The sequence below is a fragment of the Papaver somniferum genome, chromosome 9 (assembly GCF_003573695.1).
Source record: "Papaver somniferum cultivar HN1 chromosome 9, ASM357369v1, whole genome shotgun sequence".
Lineage (NCBI taxonomy): Eukaryota > Viridiplantae > Streptophyta > Magnoliopsida > Ranunculales > Papaveraceae > Papaver > Papaver somniferum.
This window is the reverse complement of record NC_039366.1, coordinates 174,838,020-174,854,999: the sequence shown is the minus strand read 5'-3', so window position 1 is coordinate 174,854,999 and position 16,980 is coordinate 174,838,020. Positions and strand designations below refer to the sequence as shown.

Genomic DNA, 16,980 nt, shown 5'->3' with positions numbered 1-16,980 from the left:
TTGATAGCAAGTTTACAGTGTGATTGAGAGAACTAAAATCATGAAATCATGATGACTGCTTGATTGGATAAAAAAATAGACAGACTACAGGAGTCTACCGAGTGTTATCTTAGGAAGGAGGTCTTTTCCGTAATTTAGACACAAGGTAGGCAACATTCCCTCCATGTCTTTAAATACCCACATTTCACCTTTTCGAATCTGTTTATGTGCTCTCTTTCCATTGTTTCCAACTCTCTCTTTCTCACTTTTTATTTTTTTGTTTGTTTGTTCTCCATTTCATTTGGTATATTTTGAACTCAGCTATCTTTCTTTTTTCTATTGATTCAACCAATAAATATTTTGATTTGAGTGATGGAAGATCAAGCCCCAGACCACAACAACCGCAACAACCATCCTAGTCAAGGTTCAAACAAAAGTGAACCAGTTAGATCAAGATGGACACCGAAACCAGAACAAATCCTCATTCTAGAATCAATTTTCAACAGTGGTATGGTTAATCCACCTAAAGATGAAACAGTGAGGATAAGAAAATTACTAGAGAAATTTGGTGCTGTTGGCGATGCTAATGTGTTTTACTGGTTTCAAAATCGTCGTTCAAGATCGAGACGTCGACAACGTCAGATTCAAGCTGGATTGCTTAATGACTCCTCCAACATTAGAGCTTCAAATGGTTTATCAATTCATTATGAACCCACCTCTTCTTCTTCATCATCATCTTGTTCATCATCATCATCTACTTCTTCATCATCTTCAAATTCTTCATCTCCTGCATGTTTTGCTAATCCTTCGTTTTCTCATCCATTTCTAATCGGTTCTTCGTCGTCGTCGTCATCTTCTTGCGGAGGAGGAGGAGGTATTGGTGATAATGCTTGTGTCGATGATCTTTTCTCATTTTCTCAGCAAATGGGTTTATCAGAAATTGATCAAAGTTCAATTTTGTGCTCTTCAAATACTACGAATTTGCATTTTCAAACTGGTAACAATTCACTGCATGGCTTAAGCTTAACCTCTTTCTCTCTATATATTCTACAGTAAAAACATTTGTTTGATCATGCAAATTTTTGTACTATTAGGGGAAAACAAAGAAAAACTTTGAATTTTTCTTTTTGATCTTCTTATTTTGGGGACCACTCGACTTAATTTGCTGTTTGTTTGTTTGTTTTGTACTAAGTAGATTTGTAACCTGTACTTGTTTTTGAGTCATTCTCTGTTTTGGGGACCACAGAATTTCTAGGTTTTCTTTCAGTTATTACAAAACTCAATCACAATTTCTTAATTGGTTCTTTTTTACTTCCTTCAAGGTTTTTCCCCACAGAATTTGAAAGCGGCTTTCGCTTGAAATTGGCTGGAATTTTTGATTTTAGCGGATTTAGATGTTTAACTAGCTGCAATCTCCATTTCTTCATTTACTTGAATTTTGACAGTTCTTTCTTAAGAACAGAATGGGAAAAAAAAAAAAAAAACACTCTATCTCAATGCCAACGGAGCAAACTTAGATATTATCAATTTCTCAATGGTTTTCTTTTCTTTCTTTTTTAATTAAGATTGTGATTGTATAGAAAATGCAGGTTAAAATACCTTAAGGTGTGAATGATTCATCACTTTTAGTTGCCCAATTTCATATGTGCTGATTTTTTTGAAAATTTGCAGAAATTATTGTCTAAAACCTGTAATTTTTTACTAATTAGTTTGTCTTTTCCCCTAATTGAAGCTCATTAGGTATAGTAATTTCTTTTATGTGAGGAATTGTTCCTCTCTTAACACTGAATTTCACTTTCCTTCAGTTTTGTAGGGATAATTAGTTCGACTGTCTGTAATTGAATTTACAATTAAAATTTTTTAAGTGAGTTTGCATGATCAATCTGTAGAATAAACCGCCTAATAAGTACTGTCCTGAACATTTGGGGTTTATGGGTTTGATTTTACTATCTCATAAAAACAGGAACATCATACAGAGAGTTGAATACTGAATTAAACTTGAATGTTTGCAGGGTTCATAACTGTGTTTATCAATGGAGTTCCTACCGAGGTTCCAAATGGACCACTTGACATGAAAAGTATGTTCGGTCAAGACGCTATGTTAGTTCATTCTTCTGGAGTACCAGTTCCTTTCAATGAATATGGTTTCTCATTGCAAAGCTTGCAAATGGGTGAAAGTTATTTCTTGGTAAGCCTTGAATTTTTAAAATTTCTTAGCAACAATTATTATATGGGTTGAAAACCTTGGACTTGTATACAAAGTTTTCATACACCAAAGTTACCCATTATTCCTTTGTGAATGTGGAAATCAAGAAATTATTTAGTCATCTTCTCTTCTTTGTCAGCTGAATAGCTGATGGAGGTTTCAAATTCTTGATAACCTCCACAGTGTTTTCGCTCAAAACTTTCGTACAGCAGCAGTTGTTTTTCTCTTAATGATTGTATTACTTTTTTTGGTTTTCTGAATGCAACACAGGACTTCCCAAATTTGGTAGAAAATAGAAAGTACTAATAATGTATAAATGAATTCCAGGTTTCAAGATCCTTATAAAATAAGAGTCAAGTTGTTGCTCTCCTACCAATGGGGAGCTCTTTGGATTCCGGTTTCCAGTGTACGGAAATAATAATCTAGCGATTGGAAAGCGATATGTACTTTCTTTTCATTTCTTTTTCTCCTTCTCGGTGGAGAGTGTCTAATTGAGTGAAGATCTACTTCCTCGTCTTGTATGTCAGGTTTTTTTTTCCGTATTAGTAGTTCAGCCCTTGTCAATTAGTCCCTTGTTAATTAGCTCAAGTTAATGAATGTGTTTCAACTATTTCATTTGTTAGTAATTCCTTTCTTGGCAAAAATCAGTTTAACTCTCACTATCACTGAACTCAGGTGAATAAGAATTGCTCTACGCCTCTAATGATTAATCAAACATCTAACACGAAAAAGAAATGTTGAAAATCTGAAATTACCAATGCTCAAACCTGATTCAGACTTTTTATTATATTTTTAGTTTGTCTTTTAAATTCAAAGGATGCCCGACCCAAATCTGTCGAATTTCGAGTCCAAACTGTGAATGATATCCCCATCCGAATCATTCATATCCAAAATTTACACAAAAATAAACTGAGATGGGTCATTTGTCCAAATATTTTTAAATCACGGTTCAAATGGACGAGTAAAAAATAGTTTGGGTGAAATGGCCAAAAAAAAAAAATAGTAGGGATGAAACTGGATGCATCCTGTGTAAATTAAAAATAAGAAAAACTATTTAAAAATGGGCACGATGAAACTGGTTACATCCTACCTATTTTTACATTTTTGTCCATTTAAACAGTATCAAAATCTAACTGTCCATTTCACCCAAAAATTGTTGATTTTGATCTTTTTAACCAATTTTGTGAAAAATAAACAGGGAGGATCTGTTGATGTGTCTATTCTCACATTGCTTCACAATGTCGAAACATCAATTTTTATAAAACCTAAATGACAATGAACTTGAAGCTAAATTGTTTGATAATTTTTCCTCTCATAAATCTCGGCATTCCAACCAAAAATTAGTACATTTTAAGATACCAAATCTCACGATGTTCCTCTAACAAATCTCATTCGTGTATTAATCTTAATTTTTACCGTTAATTTTCAAATCTTAATTTTTACCGTTAATTTTCAACGGAGATTTGCAAAGTATTAGATGGTGGGGCTATACGAATTAGGCTCATTTTTTGTATTAATCTAGCCTAAGAAAAAACCTTATTAACAAAAACTTAACTTTTAGTTTTTCCCTTTGCTTGTTAAAATAAAAAAAAAAAAGTAAATAAAACATTTAACTTCAAATTCACCGTCGTCAAAGTTTTAACAGAAAAACAAAAAAAAACTTAGTGTCAAAATTGTGAAATAGTGTGAGAAAAACCATGCCGACGGATCCTTATCCATATATGTATTTTATGTTTAGAAAGTATATATCAACATTTCATTTTTCACTTTTCTTTCCATTTCAAAATTTAACTAAATTTTTATAATTGTTGTAATATGCATACGGCCCATGGATGTGCGGCCCAACTAGATACCTAGGGTTTCCCTTTTACATGTATATAAAGGATATTGTTCCATGTAACCCGACGATTCTGATGAATGGAAGCTACTCTCTGCCTCTTTACTTTCCCAGATTTTCACTGCAAAACGTTATCATGCACGACGTTATACCGCAGAGCTAGATTGGATCGATTGATTTTTTTCTTCTTCTTTCTACATGGATGATTTACATCAACGCTGCAATTATCGTCAAGCTAATGTTGAAATCTCTGGGATCAACTCAGCTAAGTGATCAACTCAACTAAGTTGGATCTACTTTCTCCTATATATATATTTTTTCTTTTCCCTGGTGAGTTGGATCTACTTTCTCATATATATATATATTGTTTTATTTTTCTTTTCCCTGGTTTTGATTTTGGCATATCCAATATAATTGTGACTCCGTATAGAAATGATCTCTGACCTGTGATTACATTTTTATAACATATTTATATCTATATGTTGTATGTTTATGCTGAGATTGATCGTGTCATAGTTCCATCGGTGGGGAATCTCGGTGAATGAAATTATGTTCGCGTTCCGAGGAGAAAGTAAATATGCTGAAGAGTCTTCTATTCTGTCATGTTCTGTTTCTGGACTATACGCGAATAAGGCTCTGGTTTTGTCTATGTACAGCGGGAACCAAAGCTTGAGGTATGTAACTACCATTGATTACTTACTGGACTTATTTATTTGGTTTTAGAACGTGTCTACTTATGTTTTTTCTTTTTTGTATTAAGATAAGTCCATATTATATAAACGGTCAACTTCAATTATGATTGTTGATCTCGATCATTAAGAATTTTGGTTTTATTGTTATTTTGTTCTCCTGAATATGATATTGACTATAGTTGAATGATGTCTTTTGTTCAATTGGTTGTACCAACTCGATTTCAATGTATTTATTTGGGGTTTAGAAGTAGTTGAGCACCATTATTGCGTACTTGATATTTTCTCCCCAAATTTGAATGTTTCGTGGAATGTAATCCACTTGCTCGACTATTAAAGAGTCAGTAGTTTCAAAAGATATGTTGCAAATAAAATCACATGTATTCCAATTTTAGTGGAAAAACTCACAAAAGGTGATATGAGTCAGAAAATTTTCATTTCTCTACTTCATCCATGGTACTAACGAACCAAGTAAATGTTGAAGTATAACAACAAGAGAACTATCTTTAGTAATCTATTCTACCTAAAGTAAGTGGTTGACATGTGTAGTGAGATTCTCTTGGCATGTTGAGATAAAGAAATTTCTCAAATTAAGCTAAATGTAGCAAAGTTGGAAATGAAAAAAAAAACCCGAATGAGGGTGAAGACGTATCCATTCATACGCTTGTGGGAATAGTGAAATATGTGTAGAGGGACATATGTATCGTGAGATAAAGATGTACTTATGTCTTCGGTAGTAATAACACCAACACACAAGTATCAACCGAACATGGGATTAGCTAAAATATAATTCTAGCTCCGATCATAAATGAAAGAGTTAGAAATACACCTGATTATAGGTATTGGTATATGCAATGTAATGCGTGTATCATAGTAGCAAACAATTTCTAGAAGAGATCATGCTTTAAACATCAACTTTGATGAGAATAAGACCTTTCCCTGGCCAACTGACTATTTAATTGAACTAGATCCAATGTCTGCGCTTATGGAATAAAAAGCACATCATTCTCACGAGACATAAATTTTCTAAAGCACTTGAGATATATCTGGATGAAAAATATATCACCCCTCCCCCTGAAACATAACATGTATTCAATCTAAAATACTTGATTTAAATCCCACTTTTTCTACGTAATAAGGCCGCACCACTCGTTAAATCTCTCAAGACACATGTCTACGATAATTGGATCATCGAGCGAAGCACTGCTCAAAAAAATTTGTCGAGATGGAACAAAGACTAAAAGTCACATAATCTCTGATCGTACTAAGGGATGATTGCACCTTGTTAAGTTCAAAAGGTGTTCATGCGTGAACTATTATCTACCTTTTGGAAACTTACAGTGAGAATGGAGTTGACTGCATCAAATAAATTGTTTCTAATGAATGTGAAAGGAAGCATGTTCTTAGGAAAAATAAATAATAATAATAAGTCAATATAGTGAATTGTAAATCGCTAGTGCTTGGATTATTGAATCCATATTAACCCTAACAATCCAATGATTGGGATTGACTCATAAAGGCTTTGACATAACCATAAGGCACATTGGTTGTGACACGATGTTTCGTTTCGAAAGTATTAACACGGGCATCCCTTCATTTGAGTGTATGAGACAATGATCTAATAGAATGCGAAGTTACGGCATCTATCACAATCAGTGATTTCTAAAGTTACTAGATTTGCATCGGCTCTCCCGATTATGCTTTGAAGTAAGAAAGCATGTTACTCATTTTACAAAGTCTTTCTTTAGTAAAACATGATTGAGACCATCCCGTTTTACTTAGATGTAAATGGTAAATAACTCATTCTTCAAAGAAAATTGATGTTAGAAAAATATCCATGCGGAATGCGGACCATTAAAGTGACTTATGGCTCTGGTGGATGTTTTGACATTTTGTACTTGTTATAGTTCCCAAGAAATTTTGCGTTTAGAAAACTACTAGCACATATTATAATATAAGGGCTAACCATCCCTTGTAAATGCTAGCGAGTGTATATCAAAAGGACTTGATGGTTATTGCATGATTCATAAGATCAATGCGAGCATCTTATACCTCATGGTATCGCAAAGGCTATCATCAAAGGTTACAGATGATATCTAAGGCATGGTTATGAGTCCTAACCTACCTTTGACTTCTTGGGGATATGCAATATTAAGCACATCTTCACTAATTCATTTTAGACCCACTATTGGTCAACCATTCTTTGCGTACCAGTTGGTAACTGGATATAAGCCTGACATTCATTTTCTTACGCATTTTTTGTTGCACTATAAATGTGCCATTACGAGTCCACGTCGTACTATGATGGGTCACGAAAACCAATAAGCAGTTACGTCGGATATTTACTCCAAACAATTATCCGCGTTTTAAAACCTTTGGCAGGAGATCTCTTACCGTTAGATTTGTGGGTTGTCATTTTAATGAGACAGTCTTCTCGTCGTTAGGGAGAGATAAGAAAAAGTATTTTCTAAGGGAACGACAGAATTGACGTGATGTGTTCCCATTGTATCTCATATTGATTCTTGTACTCCACAAATGTAAATGTGAAGTGATAAAGAATAATCGATTTCAGAAAGTGCAATGATATCGGAAACGTGAAAAAATCACACATACCAACTGCAAATGTGCCTACAAGGTTAGAAATCCTCAGTACGGGGTACACCATAATAGACTAAGGTGTTTGAACTACACATGGTATAAGTATAGTTAAGGTCGTGGCTACATAAAGGAAGATGAAGATACCACCAGGTTCGATCAATGCTCACCTAGAAAGGAAGTACATGAGCAAGGTACAACCTAATTTGTATCATTAATGAAATCATCTTATTTTATTGTCTCTGACTATGTCCACGAATCAATACTGAATGACGTTCCGAAGTTTAATGATTCCAGAGAACAATGAAAAGCTAAAGGATTATAAGAACACACACAAGTCAATGGAATGATCATGCGAGCATATTAATGATTATTTTTATATATAGTTTCTCAAGGAAATAGAGCACGATGAGATCGAACCATTCTTCTTATTGTTTAATGTTAACAAAGAGCATATTTGGCCTACACAATCTAGGTAGAACTTGGTTCTTTGACAAATATACAGGTATTTTTTGTGGTAGTGCTAACCAACCAAGTGTAAATCCTATATGACATACATGATTATTTGTCACCAAGCGCAGTGAGAAGAATGAAGTCTTAAAGTAGAAAGACTAGTCTTGTGACACGACGTTTCTCACGAAACCCTATAATTGTCCTCTTGTAATGAACATTATAGCCTTCTGCTACTTAGTTAGATTGGTAATTTCAAAAGGACCTTAAATGCAGCATATGTATGTGGTTGTTACATATCTCTGAAAGAATCAAGAGATAGAAGATATTTACAAATGGGCTTGATATCCTTTTGTTACCCAAATCAAGTGACTTTATACCACAAAGCGCGTTTACAATTAGCCTTTGACGTTCACTTACGGATTGAAATAATCATGTGAATATGGTATAACCGTCTAAGTGGCTATTTGATTTGGAGGTCATAGACAAGTAAGGTATTTTTCCTTGCATATTCACAAGTAAGTTCCTGTTTTGGAATTGTAGTTACCTATGTCGATGGTACAGACATGATGGGTGCTCTTGATGTAATAAGAGATCCTACAAGCTACTCTAATTTGAGATGAGAAATATGGGGAAAGCTCGATTGAAAATTGAGCTTGTGGTATATTATTCCACCAGTTTGCATAGGTCTAAAGTTGTCAGGCAATTTAACAAGGACATGCATCATGCTATCACTCACATGGTTAGTCGAGGTTCAAGTGTAAGTAAATGACCAAGTCGTCCAAAAGAAGATGACAAAGATGTGTCAGGAGATGAATTTCCATTATCCAAGTACAGTAGACGCATTATTGTACTTACCATAATGTACTTTACCAAATGCTACATCCTCAGTGAACTTGTTAGCTAAATATAGCTCAGCGCCAACGCAACATCATTGGAATGGTATAATGAATGTAATCATATACTTAAAAGTGACCACTGACATGAGTTTTTTTTTCCCTGCAAAGACATAAAAAAGGAATGTTAAAGGAACTGCAATCCAAAGGTTGTTGTTTATGAAGGAACAATAATCTCTTCTCCAACGAAAGTAATCAGGGGGAGATATGGTAGACTATTTTCTAAGTCATTACCGATATTTAGTTTCGAAAAGTACATGACTAAAGGAACTATCTTGAACAACTCTGAAAGTAATCATGGGGAGATGCCGACATCATGGGAGGATCCAAGGATATACGATGTCCACATATTTTACTTCGAAATTGAAGTTGTGTGAGAATATTTTTTCCCACATGGTTTTGTTACTTGTCAATGTTTTTAACGGGATAACACTAAAAACATCAAGTATGTTAAACGTTGAAGATATAAAGATCGCGTTACTACTGAAAATATCTGAATCAAAGAAATGTACACGACAGTCTGTTAAGCAACGTAACTACCAGAATCAACAACAGTGTTGTTTGTACCATAAGTAAAAATGTCACATAATGGGCCAAAATGGTACTTAAATCATCTTTTGGCCCTCATCCAAGCCCGCTAACCAGTCAACTGAAGTAGCCCACCAGCCTGCCCCGTATTACATAAAGTCAATGACCGGTCAATGGTCAAAGTCAACGCTCGGTCAATGTCAAGATCGTGTTGCCGATGGTGCTGCCATGCAGTTTCCATCCGTGTTGCCAATGGTGCTACCAAACGGTTTCCCAGCTAAGTACTCTATCGCACTGCCAGCCAGTCACTACCCGTGCTGTCAGCTGTGCTGCCAGCTAGCCTCCATCCACATAGCCAGACATTATACTTGCCAGCCATCAATCCAGTCTGCCATCATGCAGATTTAATTCAGGAGGCATGCAGAGACAGTTTCATGCGAATTAATTCAGGAGGCATGCAAAGGCAGTTTCATGCGAATTAATTCATTAGGCATGAATGAGCAGTTTCATGCAGAATTGATTCCAGCATATCATGCAGAATTTAAGATGGAGCCATGCGGTATTGATTCCAGCAGTTTCATACATGCAGAATTGAAGAGGGAGGCATGAATGAGCAGTTAAGGCCATTTAAGTTTATTATGTATTCAAGGGTATAAATAGTAAGGAGCAGAAATAAAAAAGGGGGGTAGCCAATACAGAAAAGAGACTATAATTCAAAATATCAATAAAATATTACTCCCCTAGGGGATTCGTCCGTGGATGTAGGCAACCATGCCGAACCACGTTAAACCTGTGTCACTTTATTTGTTCTTCAATTCGTCTCCCAACCTAAAATACACACCAAATAATCGATTCAGTCGTGTTTCGTTCCCAAAAAGTAATTTTGGGTACAAACATTGGCGCCGACTAAGGGGAATACGAGAAAAGGAATCGTGTTTTACCATCGAGAAAAGTTGTACAAAATACTTGAAAATCGTGTCCGTCAAAAAGCAGTATGAACATATTGAAAAATCATTGCTGCAGTCCAGTTGATCTCAACTGCTGCAGTCTAGTTTGATCGCAATTGTTGCAGTCTAGCTGATCTCAGCTGTTGCTGACCGTATAATCGCAGATACTGCAGTCCAGTTGATCGCAACTGTTACAATCCAGATTCGATGTTTCAGATTTGCAGAAACTATCACGTTTGGAAACCAATAAAACTACATCGCTAAAATACTGATGAAGCCGCTCACGGGGCGTTCGGTCCACGGTAAAAGATGGTGTAAAGACATCGTCAAAATCGTTGCTGGATATTTGATCCGCAACATGAATGGGTCCAGTTTTAATTTCATTCACTGCAGTCCAACTGATCGCAGCTGCTGCAGTCCAGTTTGTCACAGATACTGCAGTCCAGTTGATCGTAACTGCTGCAGTCCAGCTTCATAGTCAGAGGTCACCAAGACTAACTGATTGGAAAGATCACTAAGATCGTCGTCAGTATGTTCGATCCGCAGCATATTCAAGACCAAAGTTGGAAAAATTCGCTTTCCAAATAATGCAGCATCCACCTTTTCAGATCTGTAGTATGTTAAAATCACTACTGTCATGTTTGCGAGTTTGTATAGTTACCTGCATCTCTAGGAGCTTGCAAACCCTGCGAAAAACCTCCACAAAGGCATCTCAAACAACCGTTACAGAAAGTTCAAGGAGAAAAGATACCCATTTCCTAAATTGTTACGCCAACCGTTGCAAGATGGGAAAAACAACAGTTAGGAAAATTGTTACAAAAGGTTCGAGAGAAACAACCACAGTTCGTGAAAGGTGTCACCAAAAAAGAACAGTGAGTATATAAACGAGAACAGTAGCTGAAGGTCTAAAAACGAGAATAGAAATAGTTGTTGAAGGTTTAAGTGAGTATCAGTTGCTAAAGGTCTATACGAAATTCAGTTACAAAAAGCCTGTAACAACTGTCAGCCGCAGAATGTCTGAAACCGTTAGCAGTTGCTGAAAGTCTATAGCAACTAAGAGTTGCTAACCAATTTCAGCCGGCAGCTATGCCCGGCTGCCAAAGTCCGTTCTCAATTCCGTCCACAGTCGGGAAAATTTCGATACATCACGGTACATCAAACTTCGATGATATGCGGATGTCGACCTTCGATGCTTTGTGGTACATCCAATTTCGATGCTTTGCGATACATCAAACTTCAACGCTCTGGAAAATTTTGATACTTTTTGTTACATCAAACCTCGATGTTTTGCGTATATCAACCTTCGATGCTCGTTGGTACATCAAACTTCGATGATCCGCGTTAGATTAAAATTTCCGTCACCCATATCAATGGGTCAGTTCACCCACGTTACATTTTCGTCACCCAAATTAAGTCTTCTTCACCCACATCAACAAGGCCGGTCATCTTCAACAGGTCCGGTCAGCAGAAGCAATCGCCGGCGGCCTTGTCCGGCGGCCTTTCCCGGGGGCCAGGGGCAGCAGCGGCGGCTTTCGATGATTCAGTGTTTCACGAAACAACATAATTTCATAGTCCCGATTCAACGCAACGCGGGCTACCTTAATAACGTACGTCTGATTCAGTGCGGCACGGGGTAACTTAATAACTTACGTCCGGTCCAGCGCAACGCGGAGCAACTCAATTTCGTAGCCCTGGATTTTTCAGCCCACGTCAATTTTGCTTGTGGATTTCTGCGCCCCTCTGTGGGCTTGAGCAAAATTCTACTTCTTGGACTTGACGTTTTACATTAATTATTGGGCTTGGTGGTCGATTTTAATTCTTTGATATCTACTTCATATGACGTTCAAATTGGATGATTTTTGGTTCGTTGCAATCATATCTCAATATTCCATATCATGAAGGAAAAATTTCTACAATTTGAGGAGAATATTCTTGGACTAACCACATCATCTACATTTTTTGGAGCGAGGTGCTCACCGAACAAAGTCATTAAGAGATGCATCACGTCATCAACATGATAATACCGCGTCGTCAACCGGGTGCCACATCAGCCAACTTATTTCCATATAAGTTGCCACATTAGAAACTTGCGCCGCATCAACCGCTCCTGCCGACAACAATCTATTTCTCGTCTTACTCCACATGCAAATTTGTTTGTTCGATAACTTCTTCGTCGTACGTCCGAGTTGGATTATTTTTGGCTCGTTGCGATCGCATATCAAATTCCAACAACATGAGGACGCAATTTCAAACGTTTAAAGAAATTATTTTTGAGATTGGGGCGGCGACATCGAAGAGGGGCGCATTTTAAATCACCATATGAAGCCATAACAGAATCCTCAAAGACTAATGTTATGTCGATTTAAGTCCGCAACATGGAAAGTTCGTGTTTGTTGTGTAGATTTTCAAATCTCAAAACACTTAAGTTCGTTGATGATCAAAACTGCTACAGTCCAGTTGATCGAGCTGTTGTAGTCTAGTTCCTCAGCAAATACTGCAGTCCAGTCGATCGAACTGCTGCAGTCCTTCATCGCATAATTACTACAGTACAATTGATCGAGCTGTTGTAGTCCAGTTCCTCAGCACATACTTCAGTCCAGTTGATCGAACTGCTGAAGTCGAGCTTTCCTCAAAACTGTTTCAGTAAAGTTTTTCCCAGCAACTGCTTCAGTCCAGTTTTAATTATAATTATTACAGTTTAGATGATCGCAGCTGCTGCAATACAGTTCCATGGCAACTGTCTTCAATCCAGTTTTGATTTAACTGATGCATTCCAGTCCTGCGGACAAATCTGGTCACAGAGTCAAGCCGAGACGCTAAGGCAACTACACTAAATCATCGTCGCTGGAAAACATCAACATAGCTAGTGGACATCCTAATCACCTCATAAACGAAGTTGCAATAACACTGTTAATATGGTACGTATACAATTTACATATTTCCGCATCTTTTCATATAATCATGCATACTTTTGTTCAATGAGACACCTACAATGTGGCGAGCATTTTCTCACAAGGAGATGCACACATTTCAATTCTGCGGCATCTGGAATAGTGGGATTGCCCCCCCACGCGAATTCCAGATAGTATAAAACTTCAAAACTTCATGCGCGAGCAAAATGCAGCAAGGCAGTGCACCCTTGTGCGAGCATTGAGCAGCATGACAATCACTATCTTCTGGGGATGAGTTGCATATTACCTCAATGTGATTGACCATCACTTAGGGGGCGAGATATGTAACACCTCATGGTCTAAAATAATTCCTTTGGGGCGAGCTGCGTAACACTCCATACACTTAGGGGCGAGTTACGTAGCACCTAAATGCGATGCAAAATTCAGCTTCTGAAAATCGAAACAAAAGGTAACCCAAACTTCTTAGTCCTCCAACGAGTTACAGGATTAAGAGGGGGCGAGCATACACCCTAATATTTTGACGCAATTATTGCAATCAGTAATGTTAAACTACTACAACTAAGTTGATCGAACTGCTGTAATCCAATTCCTAAGCAGCTGCCGCACTCAGTTGGACGCAACTGATGCAGTCCAGTTTTGCTCATCCATCACGTACTCAGTTGGACGCAATTGATGCAGTCTGGTTCTATTTATAACTGTTACACTCAGGTTTATCGAACATTTAAATCCAATCCCTCAGCAGCTGCTGCAGTCCAGCTGACCGCAGCTGCTACAGTGCAGTCTTGCTCATCCCTGCTGCATTTCAGCTGATCGAAGCTGCTGCAGTCCATCTATGTTCGGGAGTCTTGCAGTCCAGCTGACCGCAGCTGCTGCAGTGATGTTCGCATCTCCTGCAGTCCAGCTGATCGCAGCTGCTGCAGTGAAACTTTGCTCATCACTGCTGCATTCCAGATGATCTAAGCTGCTGCAGTCCAGCTATGTTCACGATTCCTGCATTCCAGCTGACCGCAGCTGCTGCACTGATGTTCGCAGCTCCTGCAGTCCAGCTGATCGCAGCTGCTGCAGTGAAACTTTGCTCGTCGCTGCTGCATTCCAGCTGATCGAAGCTGCTGCAGTCCAGCTATGTTCGCGATTCCTGCAGTCCAGCTGACCGCAGCTGTTGTGGTGATGTTCGCAGCTCCTGCAGTCCAGCTGATCGCAGCTGCTGCAATGAAACTTTGTTCGTCGCTGCTGCATTCCAGCTGATCGAAGTTGCTGCAGTCCAGCTATGTTCGCGATTCTTGCAGTCCAGCTGACCGCAGATGCTGCAGTGATGTTCGCAGCTCATGTAGTCCAGCTGATCATAGCTGGTGCAGTAAAACTTTGCTCGTTGTTGCTGCATTCCAACTATGCTCGTGATTCCTGCAGTCCAGCTGACCGCAGCTGCTGCAGTCATGTTCGTAGCTCCTGCAGTCCAGCTGATCGCAACTGCTGTAGACCAGTTTTGCTCATTAATGCACAGGACAGTTTTTGTGGCCGTCACAATCCAGTTTACCGTCATCTCTGCAATCCAGTTCCACAACAACTATTGTGATCTACCCGATATCACTGCTGCTATCTTGATTCATATAACTATTGAAGACATATAAGGATCAACGTCATATCAAGTAGCACAGCCAAGACCATTGGAGGTCCAACGACACACCAAATCTGTTACCATCTCAGCTACTAAAGGGTCGCACCCCTTCGCTCGCATCTACCGCAACTTAGTCCGTAATTGACAGCAGCTTAATACCAACATCTGATACTACCCAGTTTGGTCGGAAATTACTGACAGTCTGCAAATTCAGATTTCGTTTACGACAACTCGCACAGATTTCGGCTAAGTGACGTCAGATATAACTCATCTTTTCCAAACAACAGTTACCAGTCTAAGTTCTAAGTAACTACCACGGTCCGATTTTACATCAGCATTTACTGCTCACTCACAACACCACTCCGCTCCAGCATCACGTTTCCGTTGCAGACCAGTTCAGCCTTCGGTCCTAATTTTGCATACAACAATGATTCATGCTCAACTGTTTCCCGTCGATCTTCCAATCACAATGCCTCGGGCGACTTGTTTACGATTTCCACAATCAGTGAAGGCAGTTTTCTTTGCGCTTCAACAACAGAAATTTACTCTTGGGGGCGTCTTGATTTCTGCGAACAGCAAGAGAAGGTTGCTAAACACTTCAGCAGCAATAATCCACACTTAAGGGAAAATTTTGTCATTGATCAATGAAAATGAAATGTTCTTAACCCCCAACAAGTTGGAGGTGAAGAGGGGGCGATGTTTGTACCATAAGTAAAAATGCCACATAATGGGCCAAAATGGTACTTGAATCATCTTTTGGCCCTCATCCAAGCCCGTTAACCAGTCAACTGAAGTAGCCCACCATCATGTCCCGTATTACATAAAGTCAATGACCTGTCAATGGTCAAAGTCAACGCTCGGTCAATGGTCAAAGTCAACACTCGGTCAATGTCAAGATCGTGTTGCTGATGGTGCTTCCATGCAGTTTCCATCAGTGTTTCCAGTGGTGCTACCAAACGGTTTCCCAGCTAAGTACTCTATCGCACTGCCAGCCAGTCTCTACCCGTGCTGTCAGCTGTGCTGCCAACTAGCCTCCATCCACATAGCCATCCATTATACCTGTCAGCCATCAATCCAGTCTGCTAGCATGCAAATTTAATTCAGGAGGCATGCAGAGGCAGTTTCATGCGAATTAATTCAGGAGGCATGCAAAGTTAGTTTCATGCGAATTAATTTATTAGGCATGATTGAGCAGTTTCATGCAAAATTTAAGATGGAGCCATGCGGTATTGATTCCAGCAGTTTCATACATGCAGAATTGAAGATGGGGCATGAATGAGCAGTTAAGGCCATTTAAGTTTATTATGTATTCAAGGGTATAAATAGTGAGGAGCAGAAATAAAAAAAGGGGGGGGTAGCCAATACAGAAAAGAGACTGTAATTCAAAATATCAATAAAATATTATTCCCCTAGGGGATTCGTCCGTGGATGTAGGCAACCATGCCGAACCACGCTAAACCTGTGTCACTTTATCTGTTCTTCAATTCGTCTCCCAACCTAAAATACACACCAAATAATCGATTCAATCGTGTTTCGTGCCCAAAAGTAATTTTGGGTACAAACAAGTGTCTTATAAATATTTAAGTCACCAAAGTAAAGTGTGATGAACTCCCATGACTGGGTTGGACTAATGAAATTGTCTGAAATCAGGGGGGAATCTAATAGTGTGTTGGTGTTATTACTACCGAGGTTACTTTTTCCCACAGGGTTTTGTTACTTGGAAAGGTTTTTAATGAGATAGCAGCAAACACTGGGAAGTAATTTCCCAGTTAAGGCTATTGTCTTTCCCACGAGGATTCTCTGCCTTAGGAGTTGTGAAGCAACTAGTCAACTTCAATGGAACAAAGTGATCATCTGCAACGGATCACCTTTAGTGGTATCCGTCACGTGGTAGTATTTTCCCTTTGTCAAGGTTTTGTCCCATTGGGTATTCTTTGTCAAGGTTTTAATGAGGCAACATATTCGAGTCCAACTATATGTTCTAAGTTTGCTTAATATTGTACTGTTTTTCTTTAGTTCAGGTTTTGTCCCCTCTGGGTTTTCCTGACGAAGTTTTAACGAGGTAATTAACTTAGACTCGTCGGTCCATGAAGATCGTATTGCATGTAATGAACTACAAGTAAAGTACGAGACAACATGTGAAGTGCTACATGTGAAGAGTTGTACCAAGGTTTTGTTCCACTGGGTTTTTCCTTGTAAAAGTTTTAAAGAGGCGATTGATTTCGGCACAATAGTCATAAAGGAGAGAACTACATTTGAAGACCTGCATTCCAAGCACTTTATGTGAAGCACTGCGTACGGAGTTCTATTGGACCGCACAAGGGGG

At 38.4% G+C, this 16,980-nt stretch overlaps 1 protein-coding gene across 1 annotated transcript; it reads left to right on the top strand.

Moving 5' to 3' along the window:
- Window positions 1-238: 238 nt before the first annotated feature.
- On the top strand, window positions 239-2,750 carry LOC113308326 (WUSCHEL-related homeobox 11-like). Its single transcript, XM_026556803.1, has 3 exons — window positions 239-976; window positions 1,992-2,167; window positions 2,513-2,750. Exons 1-3 carry the CDS (start codon window positions 352-354, stop codon window positions 2,528-2,530), a joined length of 819 nt encoding a protein of 272 aa, XP_026412588.1. The 5' UTR covers window positions 239-351; the 3' UTR covers window positions 2,531-2,750.
- The last annotated feature ends 14,230 nt before the right edge of the window (window positions 2,751-16,980 follow it).